The following is a 21,517-nucleotide window of genomic DNA, read 5'->3' on the forward strand; positions in this document are numbered from 1 at the left end:
GCAGTTTGGATCCTATTCAACTCAGTACATAACAATTAACCAGCTAGTGCCTTTTCTTTTTTGAAAACTGATGTTATTTGCAACACAGTCCTCGCCTTCAGTTCCAGCAGGGGCGGGGAGCCTTTTTTAAGCTGGGGTCTGGATCTGTACCTTCTGAGAGCCAGGGTGCACCACACAGGAGCAAACTGCTTCTCCCATCTGCACTATAGCTGGCAACACAGAATGAATAAAGAGAGCGTTTTTCACTTTATGCTGGCTTTACGTTTTGAAAGAAATAGCTGGAATAAATGAGCAAATAAATTTTCCATGCAAGCGCACATTTAAAAACTTTGCAAATGAATTTTCATTAGGGAGAGTTTGCATCCCAAACATATTTAAGTCTAACCACTCGCCTTTCCCCCAGTTACAGCTGCTAGATAATTCTGCTCCCACCGTTTGCATGATCAGCGTAGGGAGTTAGCCAACACGGCTTGCGGACCTGGAATGGTTCTGTGGGTCCTCTCCATCTTTTGCCACAAACAGACATCTCAGTTGCTCTTCCAGCATCAGCACCGCCCTTTACACACAGAGAGGGGAGAGCCACTGGTACCCTACCAAGCCTCCAGAGGGGGATAACTGCTGCTTCCAGGCACTGGGAATCAAAGGAGCTTTTGAACAAGGTATCATCTCTGGCCAATTCCCATAATCTCTGTTTACCAGTCCCCAAGTCTGGGAAGGGTTCCATGTCTGGAGTGCGCAGCCAACGGTTTTTTACCTCCTCAACTTCACTCAAGGGGAAATCCAACCTCAAGCAAGACAACGGCAAGGAAGAGCAAGTTTGGGGGCAAGGGAACTCGTGGAACAGCTGTGCAACCTGCAGGTAGGTGCTGTAAAGGAGACAAAAACCAGGAGAAAAGTTGTGCTGAATTTTTACTGGAAAGGGGAAAAAAGTGGGAGGTTTCAGGGAGGGGAGAGATCCAGGAGACCTAGGAAGCCGGGAGCTATCAGAAAAGAATGGTTGTGTGTGTTTGTGTATTTAATATGCTTTTTCATAAATAGGAAAAACAAGGCAGCAGAAATTGATCTAGACAGCATAAAACAGCAATCAAACAACTTTGAAACTGGCTAAGGAAACAGACTGAGATTTGGTCAAATTGATGGACCAGATTCTGAATATAAAAAGCTTTAAAAAATATTATTCAGATGAACCATAAACTAACCAAGGAACCGAAATTTACCACCAGAATGCAAACCTTGTTCAGCTGATCCCCTCTGCACAATCCCCCAAACTGTTAAACCCATTGAGAAAATTAAATTTCATCTCTTGAGTGAAAAGCTGGATAATTCAAGCCAAGCAAACTGATTGGGGATAAGAATTATCAAAGATGGACAGAGAAAAGAAATTGATTACAATTAAGTTTTTCATTTACACGAATTTGTTCTGTGCTATCCACAATGTATAATTATTTTACTGAATCGTAGATTTAAATATAAAAGGTGCAGTAGGAGAAAATGAAAGGGCTAGTGACCTAGAAACTGTTTTTTAAAAACATTGAGATTGCTAGGTGTTTTTGTTTTAAAAATTGCACGGTTAACTTGAAACGTAAAAACTTGTATTGTTAGAAACAGAAAATTGAATAGCTCAGAAGCAAAGCTAAGAAAGGAATGAAATTATTCACAAATGCAAACCATTTGTTCCCTCAAATGTTCATATTTTTGTCTAAAACATCTTGCGATCCATTTTGGATTCCCCCCCCCCCAGTTTGCATCAATAAAACAGCTGATATCTAAACCAATTTGTGTGAGATAAATGTTTGCTAGACTTTTCTAGTTTGCTAAACTCGTTTCAAACGGGAAGGCTAAGTAGGAAACCAATAAATTTTATTGCAGAGGAGGATGTTAAATCATCACATTTCTAGATCATCGCCACAGCCCCATCTTGCCCTATGGGTTCATCAAAAAAATCCTAAGCTCCGCAGCAAATTCATGAAGCAATCTTTCAGAATAATTTTTTCTCCTATTAACTCACCATCAAATGCTATGTTGTCCAGTTGCATCATTTTCACTATAGTTGCTCTGGAAAAAAAGTGGTGTTCTATTTTCCCTCTTTTTATTTATTTGCACAGAGGTGCTCTTATGTGTGTGTTTTATTACAAATATAGCAGAGGGGGAAAGGGATAAGGAAGAGGAAAAAACAAACACCACCAATTCCTATTGGCATTAAGAATAATTCATCATCCAAAAAGATAAGAATAACCCATCAAAAAGGCTGCTGATTTTTCATCAGGTCTTTTTTAAAAAAATACCCCAGATACAGATATAGATTAGATACAGATACACACCATTGATTTATTAACTGCCTTCTCAAGGCGATTTACACATAAGGTAATTTAAAACCATTAATAACACTTGAGACAACAAAAGCACCTAAAGGAAGACTAAAACTGCCACCATTTTTTAGGGTTTTAGCCTTGCTTTAAATTTATTTGTTGTCTTCTTGCTTTAAACTGTTTTTATTTACTTTATGTCCCGTTTATCCAGCTGGGAAAACCTGACGTGACGTGAAAATGTGGAGAAATGAACTTATGAATGGGAAAACACGAAAGGGAGAAAAACTGAGATTGATATTGACTCAGCTGTGATTCCTGCATTGCAGGGGTTGGACCAGATGATCCTTCGGTTGCTTTCCAACTCTACAATTCTATGAGTCTGCATATCTTTCCGCTTGTGAAGGGGACAAAATTAACCAGTTTCTCCTTTCCTTTCCTCAGCTTCTGTCCCTGTAGCACCAGCAAGACAGTGAGGCGAATCCTGGTCGCCTGCCTGGTCTCCGTGGCCACCCTGATGGGGAGCATCTCTCTGGATTTAAGCAAAACTCTGGAATCGTGGAGGAACGCCAAGGCGGCCCTCGCCAGCATCCCCTCCTGCCAGACCGTCTGGGTCCTCCATCTCGCTAGCCTCTTCAGAGATGAGATTCGTAGCCAGGAAGATGGCGAGGGCAAAGCACTGAACACGTTCTTCCTGGATCGCGCGTTGGGGAAATTTGCAGTTTCCTGCGAGGGATCCGGAGGGAAGGACCATGGTATGAGGGTGGCATGCAAGGAAGACTTTGGGTGCCAAACTTTCGCCAGTGAGATCAGGGAGAAGCTGAACGGCACCCAAGCGGCGGTGATGGGTCTCGCGTGGTCCAGGATTGTTTCCGAAATCCTCGAGGTGTTTGGGAGTCCTGAGGAAGACATTGAAGTGATAAAGTCGAACCCAGATTGGGTTGACGTGGCGTCCCTCAGAGCCATCCTCAGAACCAAAGGAGGCTTCCTGAAGTCCCAAGAGATGCCTCCATCATCTTCTGTGGACGCCCAAGGCCTGTGGTACCAAATGTCTGCCGTTCTGACCTATTCCGTCATCGCATCTGAAAGCGTTCGAGGGTGTTGGGCGGAGAACCCAAACCTCTCCATCTCTTCCACCCAATATGGGGGCATCCCAGTTTTCTCCCCACCACCCTCGCCATTGCCACCGGACGAGCATTTGGTGAAGGACTTGGACTCCTTGCAGGCTTGCTTGTGGGAGAAGAGCCGGCAGAGGCTCAGCAAGAAATCCAGAGATATCCTCTCCCTGGTGAGCCTCAAGATCTGCCTGCTGGCGGTCGCCAGCCTCATCTACCCCATCGTCCTGGTGTCGTTCAAGGAGATGACAGATTGGATCCGGAATTACGCCAGGAGCCTCAAGGAACGGACAGAGGATTTGAAGCGTGAGCGGAGCTTGGCTGAGGACCTCCTGCACCAGATGTTGCCCAAATCTGTCGCCAAGCAGCTAAGGAAACGCAAGCATGTGGAGGCGGAAAATTACGACCAGGTAAAAATGCCGTCACAGGTGACTTGCACACCTTGCACACCGCTAGCCTGGTCTCTTCGATTCAGGGATGTCGCTCAAGGGCAGTCAGTGCAGAGAATAAATAAATAATAAAATTTGTATCCCACCTTTCCTCCCAAAGGGTCCCAGTGCAGCAAACCACCTCCATCGAAAACATCCTACAAAACAGTGAGAAACCAGCCACATTTTCTCTGCCAGTGAGTTCAGGGCTGCTAGAAACAGCATCTTTCAGCCTTCAAATGTTCTCCACCGTGTTACATTTTAAAAATTATTATTATTAACCTTTAAATCCCACTTTTTTCTCCAAGGAACTCAAGGCGTTGTACCCAGTGATCTCCCTCCTCAGTCAATCTTCAAAACAACCCTGTGAGGTAGGTTAGACCAAGATGCAATGACTGGCCCCAAGGCCATCCAGTGACCTCCAAGTGGAGGGATTTGAACGCTGGTCTCTCCGAGGTCCTAGCAATGTAGCACAAGAGGATGGCAAGCGTAGCAGGAAGATTCGAGGACAATCAAAGAAACATTTCAACATTTCAGTGTAGTGTAGCGCAGTGTAGTATCAAAATATTTTTAAATGAATAGATACCTTTTCAAAATGAGAGCAAGCACATCAAGTGATACAGAGGACAATCCTAGTTGTGTTTTCCGATGTATTTCTGAGCGTGAGCAGATTTTTATTCTGAAAGCGTGGCCCAGAGTAGAGTGGTGGTATATGTCGACAGGGTAGGAAATTTTGCAAATAAATCGAATAAATGAAAACAGATAACACGCCAAGAGGCTTGAGGCTTTCAGCTTCCCAACAGACCCCTTTCCCCAAATGCCAAATGAACAGTTTTTCGTTCAGATAATAATAATATAATAATAAAAAATTATTGTTTATACCCTGCCCATATGGCTGGGGTTCCCCAGCCACCCTGAGCAGCTTCCAACAAAATATTAAAATACAATAGTCTGTTAAACATTAAAAGCTTCCCTAAACAGGGCTGCCTTCAGATGTCTTCTAAAAGTCTGGTAGTTGTTTTTCGCTTTGACATCTGGTGGGAGGGCGTTCCACAGGGCGGGTGCCACTACCGAGAAGGCCCTCTGCCTGGTTCCCTGTAGCCTTGCTTCTCGCAGGGAGGAAACCGCCAGAAGGCCCTTGGCGCTGGACCTCAGTGTCCGGGCTGGATGATAGGGGTGGAGACACTTCTACAGGTATACTGGGCCGAGGCCATTTAGGGCTTTCAAGGTCAGCACCAACACTGAATTGTGCTCGGAAACGTACTGGGAGCCAGTGTAGGTCTTTCAGGACTGGTGTTATGTGGTCTCGGTGGCCGCTCCCAGTCACCAGTCTAGCTGCTGCATTCTGGATTTGTTGTAGTTTCCGGGTCACCTTCAAAGGTAGACCCACATAGAACACATTGCAGTAGTCTGAGCGAGAGATAACTAGAGCATGCACCACTCTAGCGAGACAGTCCAAAATTCTCAATAACAAAATATTTTATCGGCTGTTGTCTTTATGCCTTAGTGATAAAAATCGAAAGGAGAGTCCTGGGGTCCAGTGGCACTGCAAGGTGTTGGACTAGTGGAACTCTGCAATTCTATGAAGAGCCACTGCTCCTCATAGTTCCCTCGCACCTCTTGAGTGGTCACATGTTGGCAACCATTTTGAAACGCCTTCTGCTCCCCAAAGGTTTGCCAGGAAATGGTACCTCGCAGGGAAATAAATGACTTCATTTTCACCATCTCCTCTCTCATCTCTGGGTGCTCGGGGATCGTCATGCAGGGGGACCCTCTTGACCGCACCCCACCCTGACAAAGAATCACATTTGCATTTCAACGAGAGGTGTAATTTCCTAAACAATCCCGTAATTGAGCAATTACGAACAGCCGGATCAGAACCCTCGGCATCAAAGACGAAGCCTTGGAGGAGAGAATTGCAGAAAGACATCTGGAGATAATTGCGGCAGCTATAGGGAATTCAGAGGGGGGAAACGAAGAATTAAGCGAGGATCCAGGCAGCCTTTAGGACAGAATATCAAAGAGGGCTTTAAGCATCACTTCATAATCATGGGAAAGACATCTTTCCTCAAACCCTCCTGTGGAGCCATTTTCCCAAACCTGGAGTAGTGTAGTGGTTAGAGTTCTGGACTGGGACCTGGGTTCGAATCTCCACTAGTCTGTGAAACTCACTGGGCCAGTCATTGCCTCTCAGCCTGACCCACCTCACAGGGTTGTTGTGGGGGTTAAATGAGTGAGCCACCTGGAGCTCCTGCGGAGAAAAAGGTGGGACAAAAATGTAATAAACAAGTAAGCACACGGCTATCTATTGTGTAGATGTGATAGCTGCTTAAACACTTCTCCCGTGACGGTTTGGCCTGGAAGAGGAGCAGCCTGCTAAGAGCCACCACAACGTCTGGAGCAGCCATTTTTATTTCCCACAATGCTCATGATGGTGGCCATGCTTCGATGGACTGTGGGGAAATTTAAAGAGCAGTCCCGCTAGCGAAGGTCTGGGAGCAGCCATTTTGATTTCCCAAGATGCTAAAATGGGAAATTGAAACAGCAGCTCCAGGGGTAGCTTCCAACATTTCTCCGATGAAAATAGGGATGTCTTATTCTATTATTATTATTATTATTATTATTATTATTATTATTATTATATACTTATACCAGGCATAGGCAAACTCGGCCCTCCAGATGTTTTGAGACTACAATTCCCATCATCGCTGACCTGGTCCTGTTAGCTAAGGATCATGGGAGTTGTAGTCCTAAAACATCTGGAGGGATGAGTTTGCCTATGCCTGACTTATACAGTACCCCACTCATCTGACTGGGTTACCCCACCCACTCTTGGGTGACTTGCAACATATATAAAATGCAATAAAACATTAAACATTTAAACAACTGGCTTCAGGTGGCTCGGGGGTGTGTGTGTCATATAACTCCATACCCTCCAACATTTCTCCGATGAAAATAAGGACCTCTGACCATACCCTTCAACTTTTCTCCATTGAACATAGAGATGTCCTAAAGAAAAGCGGGACATTCCAGGATCAAATCAGAACCTGGGACGGCTTCTGTAAATCCGGGACTGTCCCTGGAAAATAGGGACACTTGTGTGGGAATGTTCAGCGTGGCAGGAGAGGATATATTGTTTATTAATATCCTTCCTAACTTGCGCTAGTGAGTTTCTTTATGTAGCAGAGTTACATTCCCCACATGCACAGCAGATAGCTGGTTGCAGGCTTGTGTAAGCCTCTCACTATTATACAATTCAGTCTGTCTTCAGATTGAATTGTATATTCCTGGTAAATTCCCTTTAGGTAAAGGGTAAAGGGACCCCTGACTATTAGGTCCAGTCGTGACCGACTCTGGGGTTGCAGCGCTCATCTCGCTTTATTGGCTGAGGGAGCCGGCGTACAGCTTCCAGGTCATGTGGCCAGCATGACTAAGCCGCTTCTGGCGAACCAGAGCAGTGCACGGAAACACCGTTTACCTTCCTTCCGGAGCGGTACCTATTTATCTACTTGCACTTTGATGTGCTTTCGAACTGCTAGGTTGGCAGAAGTAGGGACCGAGCAACGGGAGCTCACCCCGTTGCAGGGATTCGAACCGCTGACCTTCTGATTGGCAAGTCCTAGGCTCTGTGGTTTAACCCACGGCGCCACCCACATCCCTCAAATTCCCTTTAATTCCTCTTAAAAGAATAAAGACTCAACAATCTTATTGAAAGTCAATAAAAGAAGTTTACTCACATCAGTTCACAGTTGAATCCATGAAGGCAGACTTAGTTACAAATATGTACATGTGGATCTACCCCATATGGGGAGTAATCTCAGTGCTACTGCTAGCTGAGAGCAAGCAGAGCAGTCCTGGCTAAAAGCTGGTCAAACGACGAAGGAAGTCAAAAAGAGGGAAGGGGTGCTGCGTGACTCGTCCTTTTATTACCTGAACAGGTAGTCACATGCAAGGAAGGATGCTCCAGCCCAGGAGGTACAGGAAGTTTTGACTGGCTGGACCAACATCCCCTTGCATGTCCACTCTAGGAAAACAAGGAATGTTGTATTTGACTGCTCCCAGTGGATTGCATCCCACAACTTGGTGAGTCTGCACTATTACCACTGCCTCCCCTCTACTTCCAAGAAGGCCTGGGGCACCCCTGCAGTAGGAAAGTGGTCACCTTATGGAGCCCCCCCCCAACCTGGAGCCAGCTCTACCTGTAACCCAGGAGCCAGCCCCTTTGTTGGAGAGGTATAATTTTTAAAAAATTACATTTTTATTAGGTACAAATTAGAAAACACACATATTTACAACAAAAGAAAATACAAAAGAAAAAGAAAATACATATAACCAAGGAAAAAAATTAGAGAATACTTTGTCTCTTTTCATATTTACAGTTATTTATACCTCTATAAAATGCTATTCACAATAAAGGAGTGAAATGAAAGATAAGATATCAGAAAAAAGGAAAAAAAGAACAAAGAAAAAATAAAGAAGTAAAAGAAAAAGATCATAGGTGAAAAATTTTTAAAGTACCGGTAGATAAGTATTCACTATATATAGCCATTTCCCATCTATATTTATATTCAATTTTATAATTTCATCTTGTCCGTATCTACCTTAAAAAGTGTTTTTTTAAAAAAAAAGACTTCCACCGTTTGCCTCACGCGTTTTTAATCCGTTCGTCAGATCCTCTGTTCTTCATATTTTCCCTTTGGATTTCCTTAACGTCTCACTTTGTATTTTTTTATATTACGCACAAGATTATTCTAAACACAACCAGATTTTTATAGTCGAGCCCTGGTTTTGTAAAGAATCATTTAAGAACTCCCATTGCTTCATAGCCATAGTTTTGGATTTTCTCCTTATGATGATGAGGCATGATAATACAGCCCAATCCATCTCCCCACAACAGGTAACCATCTTCTTCTCGGACGTCGTGGGCTTCACCAGCATCGCCGCCTCCTGCACCCCGTTACAGGTGGTTGAGATGCTCAACAACCTCTATGTCTGCTTCGATACCCGGATCGAATCCTACGACGTTTACAAGGTCAGTGGCTTCCGGCTTTGTTAAAGCAGCGCCGTGGTCAGGGAAGACTTATGAGGCAGAAAAAGAGGAGGGCAACCCAAAAACGATGGAGTAGCCAGAGCGCTTTCCTTCCAGGGGCCTACCTGGCAGGGCCATTGTGAATAATAATAACAACCAACATAAGGTTTTCTGGAGATCAACTTGATGGATCAAGTTGATGGATTATGCTGAAATGGCTGAAATGACCAGAAGAATCAGAAATCAAGAAGTTCAAAATTTTAATAAGGAATGGGGGAAATTTAGAATTTATCTTAAAAATCATTGTAACCAGCAAAAACAGTTAGTAGGATTGGAATAACACTTGTAGTTTAATGGTGAATTTTGGACATAATTCAAAAGGTTTGGATTATAGGAAAAGATGCAGGAGGAAATGATTAACAATAGGACCCACAAAGGGGAAGAGGGAAGTCCAGGAGGTTCTTTGGAATCTTGTATTTATGTTGTATGTTGGATATGTGATTAACAACCATATGTATATATATATATATAAAGATTTGCTGGAGATGCACCTATTTTGACACTCGGGATGCCTATTTTTGAGATTGTAAGTCATTTCAAACTGCTTTTAATATTGTGTCTTAACTACCCTTAGGGTAAAAGGCAGGTAAAAATAAATTTATAGTAGTAGTAGTAATAGTAGTAGTAGTAGTAGTAGTAGTAAAGGAGGAGGGAAAAGTGAAATTGCAGAGCTATGAGAAATTGAAGTCAAAAGTAAGAGATTGGCTTCATTACTATCAGATAAATGAAGTTTTCAAACTGGACAGGAAAATTGGCTTCCAGGTGGAGAGGTCAAAATTAGAAACAGAGCTATTGGAACCCAATACTAAGAATCTGTCAAGAATGTATAACTTGCTGTTGAAATGGAATACACAGGATGAGACGGTTAAATCAGCTATGATTAAATGGGCACAAGACATTGGTCATAACATTATGTTTGCTGATTGGGAACAGTTATGGACCACCGGTATAAAGTTCACGGCATGTAATGCCTTAAGAGAGAACATTATGAAAATGATATATAGGTGGTACATGACCCCAGTCAAGCTGGCAAAAATTTACCACACGCCCAATAACAAATGTTGGAAATGTAAGGAAACTGAAGGTACCTTTTACCACCTTTGGTGGACGTGCCCTAGGATTAAGGTCTTCTGGGAAATGATTTATAATGAAATGAAAAAGGTGCTTAAATGCACTTTCGTGAAGAAACCAGAAGCTTTCCTCCTGGGCATGGTAGGCCAATTGGTGTCAAGGAAAGACAGGACATTCTTTATGTATGCTACAACAGCAGCAAGAGTACTTTTAGCAAAGTATTGGAAGACACAAGAACTACCCACACTGGAAGAATGGCAGACCAAGGTGATCGACTACATGGGACTGGCGGAGATGACTGGCAGAATCCGTGACCAAGGGAAAGAGACGGTGGAGGAAGACTGGAAGAAATTTAAAGTTTATCTTAAGAATTGCTGTAAAATTAATGAATGTTAAAATGTCTTGGGTAATGCAAAATAGAATTGCAGTGACAAACAATTGGACATGAAAAAAAAGAGTTAAAGAAAGTGCTATAAGAAATTGAAATTAGGGGTTGCTGGAATGATTTAAAACAGGGATGCAGAAAGGGGAGGTATGGGGAAGTCGCTGAAAGAAGGTTTTAGGAAAGAAAGGTCAAGAAATTATACATGTTTATATGTTTGTTTGTCTATGTATTGTGTTGTATTGTCTTTTAATATGTGTTCAAAAACCAATAAAAAATTTATAAAAAAAAAATAGTAGTAGTAGTAAAGGTAAAGGTAAAGGGGCCCATTAGGTCCAGTCACGGACGACTCTGGGGTTGTGGCGCTCATCTCACTTTATTGGCCGAGGGAGTACAGCATGACTAAGCCGCTTCTGGCGAACCAGAGCAGCACACGGAAACGCCGTTTACCTTCCCGCCAGAGTGGTACCTATTTATCTACTTGTGAAAAAGGTATTTAAATATACCTTCCTGAAGAAACCAGAGGCCTTTCTCCTGGGCATGGTCAGCCAATTGGTGCCAAAGAAGGATAGAACCTTTTTTATGTATGCAACAACAGCAGCAAGAATACTCATCGCGAAGTATTGGAAGACACAAGATTTACCCACCTGGGAAGAATGGCAGATGAAGTTGATGGACTATATGGAACTGGCGGAAATGACTGGCAGAATCCGAGACCAGGGAGAAGAGTCGGTGGAAGAAGACTGGAAAAAGTTTAAAGACTATTTACAGAAATACTGTAAAATTAATGAATGTTAGAAAAATGTTGGAATGAAGTTAGATGGCTTTAGTAGAAATGTTATAAGGAATTAAGTATAAATAGATTATTGGAGTATTAAAGGAAAAAATAAGGTTAGAATATGTTAAGATAATTATAGGATAGAAAACAGAGGAAGATGGAAAGGAATTGCTGAAACAATTAACAGAAGTGGAATACAAAAAGGGAGGTGCGAGGAGGTGGTTGAACTAAGTGAATGAAAGATAAGATATTGAAATTGGTAGATGTGTTTTAAACTGTTTTTGTTTTGTTTTGTTAGTTTAATGTGTTAGTGTTATGTAGTGTTTTTGTATTGTATTGTATTGTTCATTTTTTTTTGTAGTGTTTAATTTGTTGGAAAAGTAATAAATATTATTTTCAAAAAAAATAAAATATTTATCTACTTGCACTTTGACGTGCTTTCAAACTGCTAGGTTGGCAGGAGCAGGGACCAAGCAACGAGAGCTCACCCCGTCGTGGGGATTTGAACCGCCGACCTTCTGATCAGCAAGCCCTAGGCTTTGTGGTTTAACCCACAGCGCCACCTGCATCCCATAGTAGTAGTAGTAGTAGTAATAATAATAATAATAATAATAATAATAATTTATTATTTGTACCCCGCCCATCTGGCTGGGTTTCCCCAGCCACTCTGGGCGGCTTCCATAGAAAACCAAAAATACACTAAAATATCACAGATTAAAAACTTCCCTGAACAGGGCTGCCTTAAGATGTCTTCTGAATGTCAGGTAGTTATTTATCGCTTTGACATCCGATGGGAGGGCGTTCCACAGGGCAGGCGCCACTACCGAGAAGGCCCTCTGCCTGGTTCCCTGTAGCTTTGCTTCTCGCAATGAGGGAACCGCCAGAAGGCCCTCGGCGCTGGACCTCAGCATCCGGGCAGAACGATGGGGGTGGAGACGCTCCTTCAGGTATACTGGGCCGAGGCCGTTTAGGGCTTTAAAGGTCAACACCAGCACTTTGAATTGTGCTCGGAAACGTACTGGGAGCCAATGTAGGTCTTTCAAGACCGGTGTTATGTGGTCTCGGCGGCCGCCCCCAGTCACCAGTCTAGCTGCCGCATTCTGGATTAGTTGTAGTTTCCGAGTCACCTTCAAAGGTAGCCCCACGTAGAGCGCATTGCAGTAGTCCAAGCGGGAGATAACCAGAGCATGCACCACTCTGGCGAGACAGTCCGCGGGCAGGTAGGGTCTCAGCCTGCGTACCAGGTGGAGTTGGTAGACAGCTGCCCTGGACACAGAATTGACCTGCGCCTCCATGGACAGCTGTGAGTCCAAAATGACTCCCAGGCTGCGCACCTGGTCCTTCAGGGGCACAGTTACCCTATTCAGGACCAGGGAGTCCTCCACACCAGCCCGCCCCCTGTCCCCCAAAAACAGTACTTCTGTCTTGTCAGGATTCAACCTCAATCCATTAGCCGCCATCCATCCACCAACTGCCTCCAGGCACTCACACAGGACCTTCACCGCCTTCACTGGTTCTGATTTGAAAGAGAGGTAGAGCTGGGTATCATCTGCATATTGATGGACACCCAGTCCAAACCCCCTGATGATCTCTCCCAGTGGCTTCATATAGATGTTAAAAAGCATGGGGGAGAGGACAGAACCCTGAGGCACCCCACAAGTGAGGGCCCAGGGGTCTGAGCACTCATCCCCCACCACCACTTTCTGAACACGGCCGAGGAGGAAGGAGCGAAACCACTGCATAACAGTGCCCCCAGCTCCCAGCCCCTCTAGACGGTCCAGAAGGATGTTATGGTCGATTGTATCAAAGGCCGCTGAGAGATCCAGCAGAATTAGGAAACAACTCTCACCTTTGTCCCTAGCTCGCCGGAGATCATCAACCAGCGCGACCAAGGCAGTTTCAGTCCCATGATGAGGCCTGAATCCTGATTGGAAGGGATCCAAATGGTCCGCATCCTCCAGGCGTGCCTGGAGTTGTTCAGCAACCACGCGCTCAATCACCTTGCCCAAGAATGGAAGATTTGAGACTGGGCGATAGTTGGCCATACTGGCCGGGTCTAAAGATGGTTTTTTAAGAAGCGGTTTAATGACCGCCTCTTTCAGCGGATCTGGGAATGTTCCCTCACAGAGGGAAGCATTCACCACCCCGCAGAGCCCATCGCCCAGCCCTTCCCGGCTTGCTTTTATTAGCCAGGATGGGCAAGGATCAAGGAGACAGGTGGTTGGTTTCACGCGTCCAAGCAGCCTGTCCACATCCTCAGGGGTAACGGATTGAAATTGATTCCATGCAACTTGACCAGACAGAGCTCTAGCACTCTCCCGCCCCTGCTCCCTGCTCCCACGGTGGTGTCTAGCTCCCTCCAAATATGAGTGATTTTATCTGCAAAAAACTTTGCAAAATCGTTGCAGGAGATCTTGGGGTCTTTACAAGGCCCCGGTGGTAAAGGTGGTTCCGTTAAATTGCGAACCACCTGAAAGAGTCTCCTGCTACTATTTTCTGCAGATGCAATAGAGGCGGTGAAGAAAGTCTTCTTCGCCGTCGCTATCGCCACTTGGTAGGCTCGAAGTTGAGCTCTAACCTGTGTCCGGTCAGATTCGGAGTGAGTTTTCCGCCACCGACGCTCTAGCCGTCTCAGCGATTGTTTCATCGCCCTCAGCTCCGAAGAAAACCACGGGGCTGTCCGGGCTCCATGCAATCGTAATTTGCCTGGTGACCAAGCCACCAAAAGCATGTTTTATATTTTCACTCAGATCTTGATTAAATGACCCTCAAGTTCTCTTCCAATTCCACAATTTTTGGGTCCCTCTTCCCCACCAGGTGGAGACCATCGGGGACGCCTACATGGTCGTGAGCGGCTTGCCAGAGAGGAATGGCATGAAACATGCCGATGAGATCGCCAAGATGGCTCTGGACTTGGTGGCCGCCGTCCGGCAAGTCGTGATACCCCACATGCCCAGCGGCAAACTGCAGCTACGGGCCGGGATTCACACAGGTGAGACAGGTTGGCAGAGATGGAGAAGAGGCAGCCACATGGGGGCAGCGGTGTCCAACTCTTTGACTTGGTATTCACCTTTCTGTCAATTTTAATCATTTTTTAAAGGCATTTAACTGATTTTTAAAAACCCAATAGTTTCATTTTTATTCTTTTTGTAAACTGATTTGTGTCGGGTTGTTGTTGTCGTTCTACAATCAAGCAGTGCACGTTATTTAACTAAATCAGTGACTGCAATGATAAAGGAAATGGAGCGACTCCGCCTATAGGGAAAGTTTGCATCATTTGGGACTTTCCCGTTGAGAGAAAAAGCAAGTAAGAGGTGACGTGTAGAAGTTTAGCACGGCAGGGAACAATTTTTTTCTCCCTCTGGAATCCGAGGACATCCAATGAAGCTGAATGCTGGGAGATTCGCGACAGAAATCTCCTGAATTTCAGTCCTCGCAGCACAAAGTTAAACTATGGAACTCCCTGCCACAAGAGGCAGGCATGGCCATCAATGTGGGTGGCTTTAAGAGAGGATTAGACAAATTCGTGGAGGAGGAGAGTGCTATTGATGGCTACTTGCCACAATGGCTATGCTCTGCCTCCACAGAAGAGGAGGAGGAGGAGGAGTTTGGATTTGATATCCCTCTTTATCACTACCCAAAGGAGTCTCAAAGCAGCTAACATTCTCCTTTCCCTTCCTCCCCTACAACAAACACTCTGTGAGGTGAGTGGGGCTGAGAGACTTCAGAGAAGTGCGACTAGCCCAAGGTTACCCAGCAGCTGCATGTGGAGGAGCGGAGACGCAAACCCGGTTCCCCAGATTATGAGTCCACCACTCTTAACCACTACACTACACTGGCAAGGGGAGAGCTCTTGTGCTCTGGTTTCCCATATACAGTGGTACCTTGGTCCTCAAACGCCTTGGTACTCAAACAACTTGGAACCCAAACACTGCAAACCCGGAAGTAAGTGTTCCGGTTTGCGAACTTTTTTCAGAAGCCGAACGGGCTCCGTTTTGAGTGTTACGCTTCCAATTTGAGTGTTACACTGAGGTCTGTTTTTGCCATTTATTTTTCGTTTTTGTTTTTGCGTTTTTTTCACCTGTTTTTTGTGACTGTGTGGAACCCAGTTCCACTACTGTATTGGTTGATTCTGTGACTGCAGTACATTGTTCATTGCTTTCATTTTATGGAGCAATGGTCTCGTTAGATAGTAAATTTCATGGTACAGTGATACCTCGGGTTACAGACGCTTCAGGTTACAGACTCCACTAACCCAGAGTAAGTACCTCGGGTTAAGAACTTTACCTCAGGATGAGAACAGAAATCGTGCAGCAGCAGCGGGAGGCCCCATTAGCTAAAGTGGTACCTCAGGTTAAGAACAATTTCAGGTTAAGAACGGACCTCCAGAACGAATTAAGTTCTTAACCCGAGGTACCGCTGTAAATGCCTGTTTTAGGGGTTGTTTTTAAAAGTCTGGAATGGATGAATCCATTTTGTGTTGCTTTCTATGGGAAAGCGCGCCTTGGTTTTGGAATGGACTTCCGGAACGGATTAAGTTTGAGAACCAAGGTACCACTGTCATTGGCTACTATAAGAAAAGGATGCTGGAGTGGATCTGGCCTAATCCAGTGGGTTCTTCTTATGTTATTGAACGACAAATCATCTCTGTATGCCCTGACATTTACCCTTCTCTCCCTCTCCCTGTTTCTCCCACCTAGGTCCGTGTGTGGCTGGCGTCGTCGGACACAAAATGCCTCGATATTGCCTCTTTGGTGACACGGTGAACACGGCCTCTCGTATGGAGTCCACCAGTCTGCGTGAGTGGCTGTGCCCCGCCAAACCTCCCTCCACGTCCCTCTGCCCCACGAGATCCCAGAGAGCTTGCCATTGCAGCCAGTTTGCATTATTCTGTTCAGGGTTTTTGGTTTTTTTATTTCGTTTTTCAGATTAAAATCTTACAGTCACATATCAAACATACAACACAGAAACAAGATGCCAAAGAACTTCCTGTACTTCCCTCCCCCCCTTTGTGGGTCCTATTTTTAATCATTTCCTCCTGAATCTTTTATAATAATCCAAGTCTTTTACCTCTCCATTGTATCCAAATTCACCATTAAACTACAAGCGATATTTCAATCCTACTAACGATTTTAACTGTTTACAATGGTTTTTAAGATAAATTATCAATTTCCCCCGTTCCTTTTTGAGACTTTATCTTCTTTCCAACTGTGATTCCAAATTGTTTTACAGTGGTACCTCGGGTTAAGAACTTAATTTGTTCTGGAGGTCTGTTCTTAACCTGAAACTGTTCTTAATCTGAAGCACGACTTTAGCTAATGGGGCCGCTGTGCCGCTGCTGCATGATTTCTGCTCTCATCCTGAAGCAAAGTTCTTAACCCAAACAAAAAATTTTTTTTCCTTCCAGTAGCACCTTAAAGACCAACTAAGTTAGTTCTTAACCCAAGGTACTATTTCTGGATTAGTGGAGTCTGTAACCTGAAGCGTTTGTAACCCGAGGTACCACTGTACTTGGGTTGTAGCCCTTGCTACTCCTCCTACTCAGAGTAGACCCACTGATGTTAACATGCATGACTAACCAAGCCTTATTAATTTTACTGGGCCCATAGAGTAGAACGCTCAGACTGTTTACACACCATGCATTTAAAGCACACGACTTCTCTCATAGAAATTCTAGGAATTGTAGTTTGTTAAGGATGCTGGGAGGTTATAAATTTCCCCCATTCCTTATTAAAAATTTGGTCTTCCTGATTTCTGATTCATCCAGTCATTTTAGCAATTTCGGCATAATCCATCAACTTAATCTGCCATTCTTCTCTGGTCAGGACTTTATCTTCTTTCCATCTCTGGGCCAATAACATCCCCGCAGCCGTGGTCGCATACATAAATAGTCCAGCATATACAAAAACGTAATTAAACATTAAAAACTTCCCTATACAGGGCTGCCTTCAGATGTCTTTTAAAGGTTGTATAGTTATTTCTTGACATCATAAATATGTGGGTGTGGGTGTATAATTTTTTATTAAGTTTTCTTTTTTACAATTTTGAATTTCATGTTAAATGGCTGTTTTAAAGGTTGTTTTTAAAAGTCTGGAATGGATGAATCCATTTTGCATTACTTTCTATGGGAAAGCGCACCTTGGTTTTGGAGCGCTTTGGTTTTGGAACGGACTTCGGGAACGGATTAAGTTTGAGAACCAAGGTACCACTGTAGTAAATCAATCAATCAATCAATCAATAAACAAACAAACAAACAAACCAGGAGGATTATGGGTTGTGGGGGTTTGACCTACAGTTTCCTCTTTTGACCAGGAGGTGGCGCAAGGACAGCTCCTCATTTAACTATGTGTCTTCTGATAACTCATTTCCCAGCTCAGAAGATCCACATCAGTTCAGCCACATACCTTGCGCTGCTGAAGGACGATGCCTACGACATTGAGCTGAGAGGGGAGATTGAAGTGAAGGTGACTGCTACTATTATCTCCACTCATTTAGCACAGCCTGGGGCATTTGCAGGAGAAAGGAGAAAGGAAGGCGAGTTCTCTGCCCCAAGGAGCTTACAGTGGGGTTGTGCCCAACTCAGTTTTAATCAGAGGAGATCCCTTGAGATTAATGGGTCTGCTCTGAGCAGGACTAACTATAGGTTGTATCCAACTAAATTGTATTAATTTGAAATTAGTGGGACCTAAGTTAGTCTTGAGGACTAGTAACTTTATTTTGTATTTTTAAAAAATGAAGTGAGATTTCTAGGGCGCACCAGTTTGAGCCAGATATCACACTCTGGGTTGTTTCTGACTAAGTTCAACACAGAGCAAACCTGTTGAAATTAATAGAGTCACTCACATCCACTAACTTCAGTGGGTCTACAACCAGCACTGGCTGCAATCCATTCTGGATTTATATATGAAGAAAAAGAGGATGGAAATAACTTCCTGTTATTATTATTTTTAAAAATTTGATTACATTTACCAAATACACCAAATACCTAATAATTGACTTTATGTTTTGGAAAGTTGTTTTTCCATTCGCTGTGCGTTTGCACACCTCTTGAGATATCCTGGCCAAATGTTGCACAAAACCAAGAAGCATGCTTGCATCTATGTTTGGAAACAGTTGGGTGCCATTTTGAATCAAGATGGCAGACGGACCCTCTCAAAACTGCACAGGTTTTGACCAAATTTAGGTTTATGGTTCCTCAGATCAAGGAGCTGGTTTTTGCCTGTGTCTGGATGCAACCGGGTGCCATTTTGAATCAAGATGGCGGACCAAACCATTTGAAGCTGCACTGATATTGAACCCCTGATTTCACGGCTGTGCCAATTTCTTTGGCTTCTGAGAATTCCCAAATACCCCCACCCAGACACACACATGGTTACATCACCTTGGCTAGGCTGAGGGTTTAAAAATCTCCCCTTTTCTTTCTCATCCTGGGCAGGGAAAAGGGAAAATGAAGACTTACTGGCTGCTTGGGAATAAGAATTACAGCATCCAGAACGATAGCCTTGTGTGTCACTGGAATCCAGCGTTATCGCAGAAGAAGAAGATGGAACTCAGCCTCGCCTCCATCCAGAAAGTATGGCGTTGATCGCTCTGAAATAGTGGGCTGACATAATTTCATCCATTGATTGAGACCTGATTTAATCCCCATAAAGGATGCGGGTGGCGCTGTGGGTTAAACCACAGAGCCTAGGGCTTGCTGATCAGAAGGTCGGCGGTTCAAATCCCCGCGACGGGGTGAGCTCCCGTTGCTTGGTCCCTGCTCCTGCCAACCTAGCAGTTTGAAAGCACATCAAAGTACAAGTAGATAAATAGGTACCGCTCCAGCAGTAAGATAAACGGCATTTCCGTGCCCAGCTCTGGTTCGCCAGAAGCGGCTTAGTCATGCTGGCCACATGACCCGGAAGCTGTACGCCGGCTCCCTCAGCCAGTAAAGCGAGATGAGCGCTGCAACCCCAGAGTCGGCCACAACTGGACCTAATGGTCAGGGGTCCCTTTACCTTAATCACCATAATAATGGCTGTGGCAACAGTAGACATGCTTGCCAGCTTGCCACAGTGGACCGGCAGAAGCTCTCCAGGATTTTGAGGGAGCCTCTTCCAGGTCTACCTGGAGATGTCGGGAATCGAACCCAGAACCACCTGCATGCAAAGCAATTGCACCCCCACTGAGCTACAGCGTTTGGGATTTTGTTATAAGAGAAAAGGCATGCAAGAGGCGACATGATAGAAGTTTGCAAAATTAAGCATGGGGTGGAGAAAATAAGTAGAGGAAGGTTTTTCCCCACCTTCTCTCTCATAACGCTAGAACTCACAGACATCCAATGAAGTTGAGCGTTGGAAGATTCAAGGCCGATAAAAGAAAGCCCTTCAGTGTTAGCCTGCGGAACTCTCTCCCACAGGCAGCCACCAACTCGGATGGCTTTAAAAGAGGACTGGGCAAATTTATGGAGGAGCCACCTAGCCATGATGTCTGTGTTCTGCCAGTCGCAGGCAGAAACGCTTCTGAATCTCAGTTGCTGGAAGCCACAGGAGGGGAGGGTACTCTAGTGCACGGATCCTGCTTGTAGGATTCCCCCATCAGGGGAAGAAGATGTTGGCCTAGATGGGCCATTGCCCTGATCCATTTATACGGCATTGTAAAAATGAAGGGGGGCAGGGAAGGAACTGAATTCCTCTAGTACAGATTTTCCAATGTCACTGCTTACATGCAGAGAGGGAGAGAAGCTATTTGAAAATAATAATAATAATAATAATAATAATAATAATAATAATAATAATAATTTATTATTTATGTCCCACCAATCTGTCTGGGTTTCCTCAGCCACTCTGGGCGGCTTCCAGCAAAATATTAAAATACAATAATTCATCAAATATTAAAAGCTTCCCTAAACAGGGCTGCCTTCAGATGTCTTCTAAAAGTCAGATACAGTGGTACCTCGGGTTAAGAACTTAATTCGTTCCGGAGGTCCGTTCTTAACCTGAAACTGTTCTTAACCTGAGGTATCACTTTAGCTAATGGGGCCTCCCACTGCCGCTGCACCGCCGCTGCGCAATTTCTGTTCTCATCCTGAAGCAAAGTTCTTAACCCGAGGTACTATTTCTGGGTTGGCGGAGTCTGTAACCTGAAGCATATGTAACCTGAGGTACCAGTGTAGTTGTTTATTTCCTTGACATCTGGTGGGAGGGCGTTCCACAGGGCGGGTGCCACCACCGAGAAGACCCTCTGCCTGTTTCCCTGTAACCTCACTTCTTGCAGGGAGGGAACCGCTAGAAGGTCCTCGGAGCTGGACCTCAGTGTCTGGGCTGAGCGATGGGGGTGGAGACGCTCCTTCAGGGATACTGGACCGAGGCCGTTTAGGGTTTTAAAGGTCAGCACCAACACTTTGAATTGTGCTCAGAAACGTACTGGGAGCCAAAGTACAGTGGTACCTCGGGTTACAAACGCTTCAGGTTACAGACTCCGCTAACCCAGAAATGGTGCTTCAGGTTAAGAACTTTGCTTCAGGATGAGAACAGAAATCGTGCTCCAGCGGCGCAGCAGCAGGAGGAGGCCCCATTAGCTAAAGTGGTGCTTCAGGTTAAGTACAGTTCCAGCTTAAGTACGGACCTCAAGAACGAATTAAGTACTTAACCCGAGGTACCACTGTATGTCTTTCAGGACCTGTGTTATGTGGTCTTGGCAGCCGCTCCCTGTCACCATTCTAGCTGTTTTCCTCTCTCAACAGTCAAGCACATGTACAGCCGAGACCCTGGCAGACGAGAGAATCACGGCAGCACCCCATGATCAGAGGGGCTCCCTTGGCCCCCACGGGACGAAGCCGCTTGACGTGACCATCGGCAACGGAAGCCAAGGGCACACCTGTCCTGCTTTGCAAGGGAGCCCAGGGGCAAGTCGCCTCCACCTTTCTGGACCCCCGAATTCAAGAGAGGAGGAGAGAGGCCCAGACTTGCTGAACCATCCGCGGTACCGCCCAGACTGCGAGAGGATGCCGCTGCAAAAGACAGAGCTGCTGCCAGGGTTTGTGGGTGCTGTGTGAAGGGGTGAGTGCCCTGGGAAAATCAGCTTTCCCATTGCACCCAATATGGAGCTCTTGCCTGGGTTTTTTTATATATATAAATTTTTATTTATTTTGGGGGTTTGGGGATGGAGTTTGAGTGGAAGGGTGCACTGGGAAAATAGTCTATCCCATGGTGCCCGAGAATGCCCTCTTCCCAGGATTTTGTGAAAGGGAGGGTGCACTGTGAAATATACTCGGAGTCAAGAGTGGATTTTATGCTCTTTATTCAGCTCATAGTGGTGAGGAGGAATGGAGTTCCCCCAGAATGTCTGCTTTATATACATTATTTAC

The 21,517-nt window shown here is 44.8% G+C and overlaps 1 protein-coding gene across 2 annotated transcripts; it reads left to right on the forward strand.

Moving 5' to 3' along the window:
- The first annotated feature begins 40 nt into the window (after nt 1-40).
- On the forward strand, nt 41-21,432 carry LOC310769732 (uncharacterized protein). 2 transcript variants are annotated; one of them, XM_083629403.1, is made up of 9 exons: nt 41-859; nt 2,751-3,831; nt 4,158-4,220; nt 8,747-8,881; nt 13,987-14,161; nt 15,870-15,968; nt 17,542-17,633; nt 18,605-18,742; nt 20,894-21,432. In XM_083629403.1, the coding sequence occupies exons 1-9, from the start codon at nt 723-725 to the stop codon at nt 21,203-21,205; spliced, it is 2,232 nt and encodes a 743-aa protein (XP_083485529.1). In that variant the 5' UTR covers nt 41-722; the 3' UTR covers nt 21,206-21,432. The 2 variants fall into 2 exon arrangements, with proteins under 2 accessions (XP_083485529.1, XP_083485530.1); XM_083629404.1 differs by lacking the exon at nt 4,158-4,220.
- The last annotated feature ends 85 nt before the right edge of the window (nt 21,433-21,517 follow it).

Source organism: Podarcis filfolensis, assembly GCF_964270895.1.
Source record: "Podarcis filfolensis genome assembly, chromosome: 8".
In the NCBI taxonomy this organism is placed as follows: domain Eukaryota; kingdom Metazoa; phylum Chordata; class Lepidosauria; order Squamata; family Lacertidae; genus Podarcis; species Podarcis filfolensis.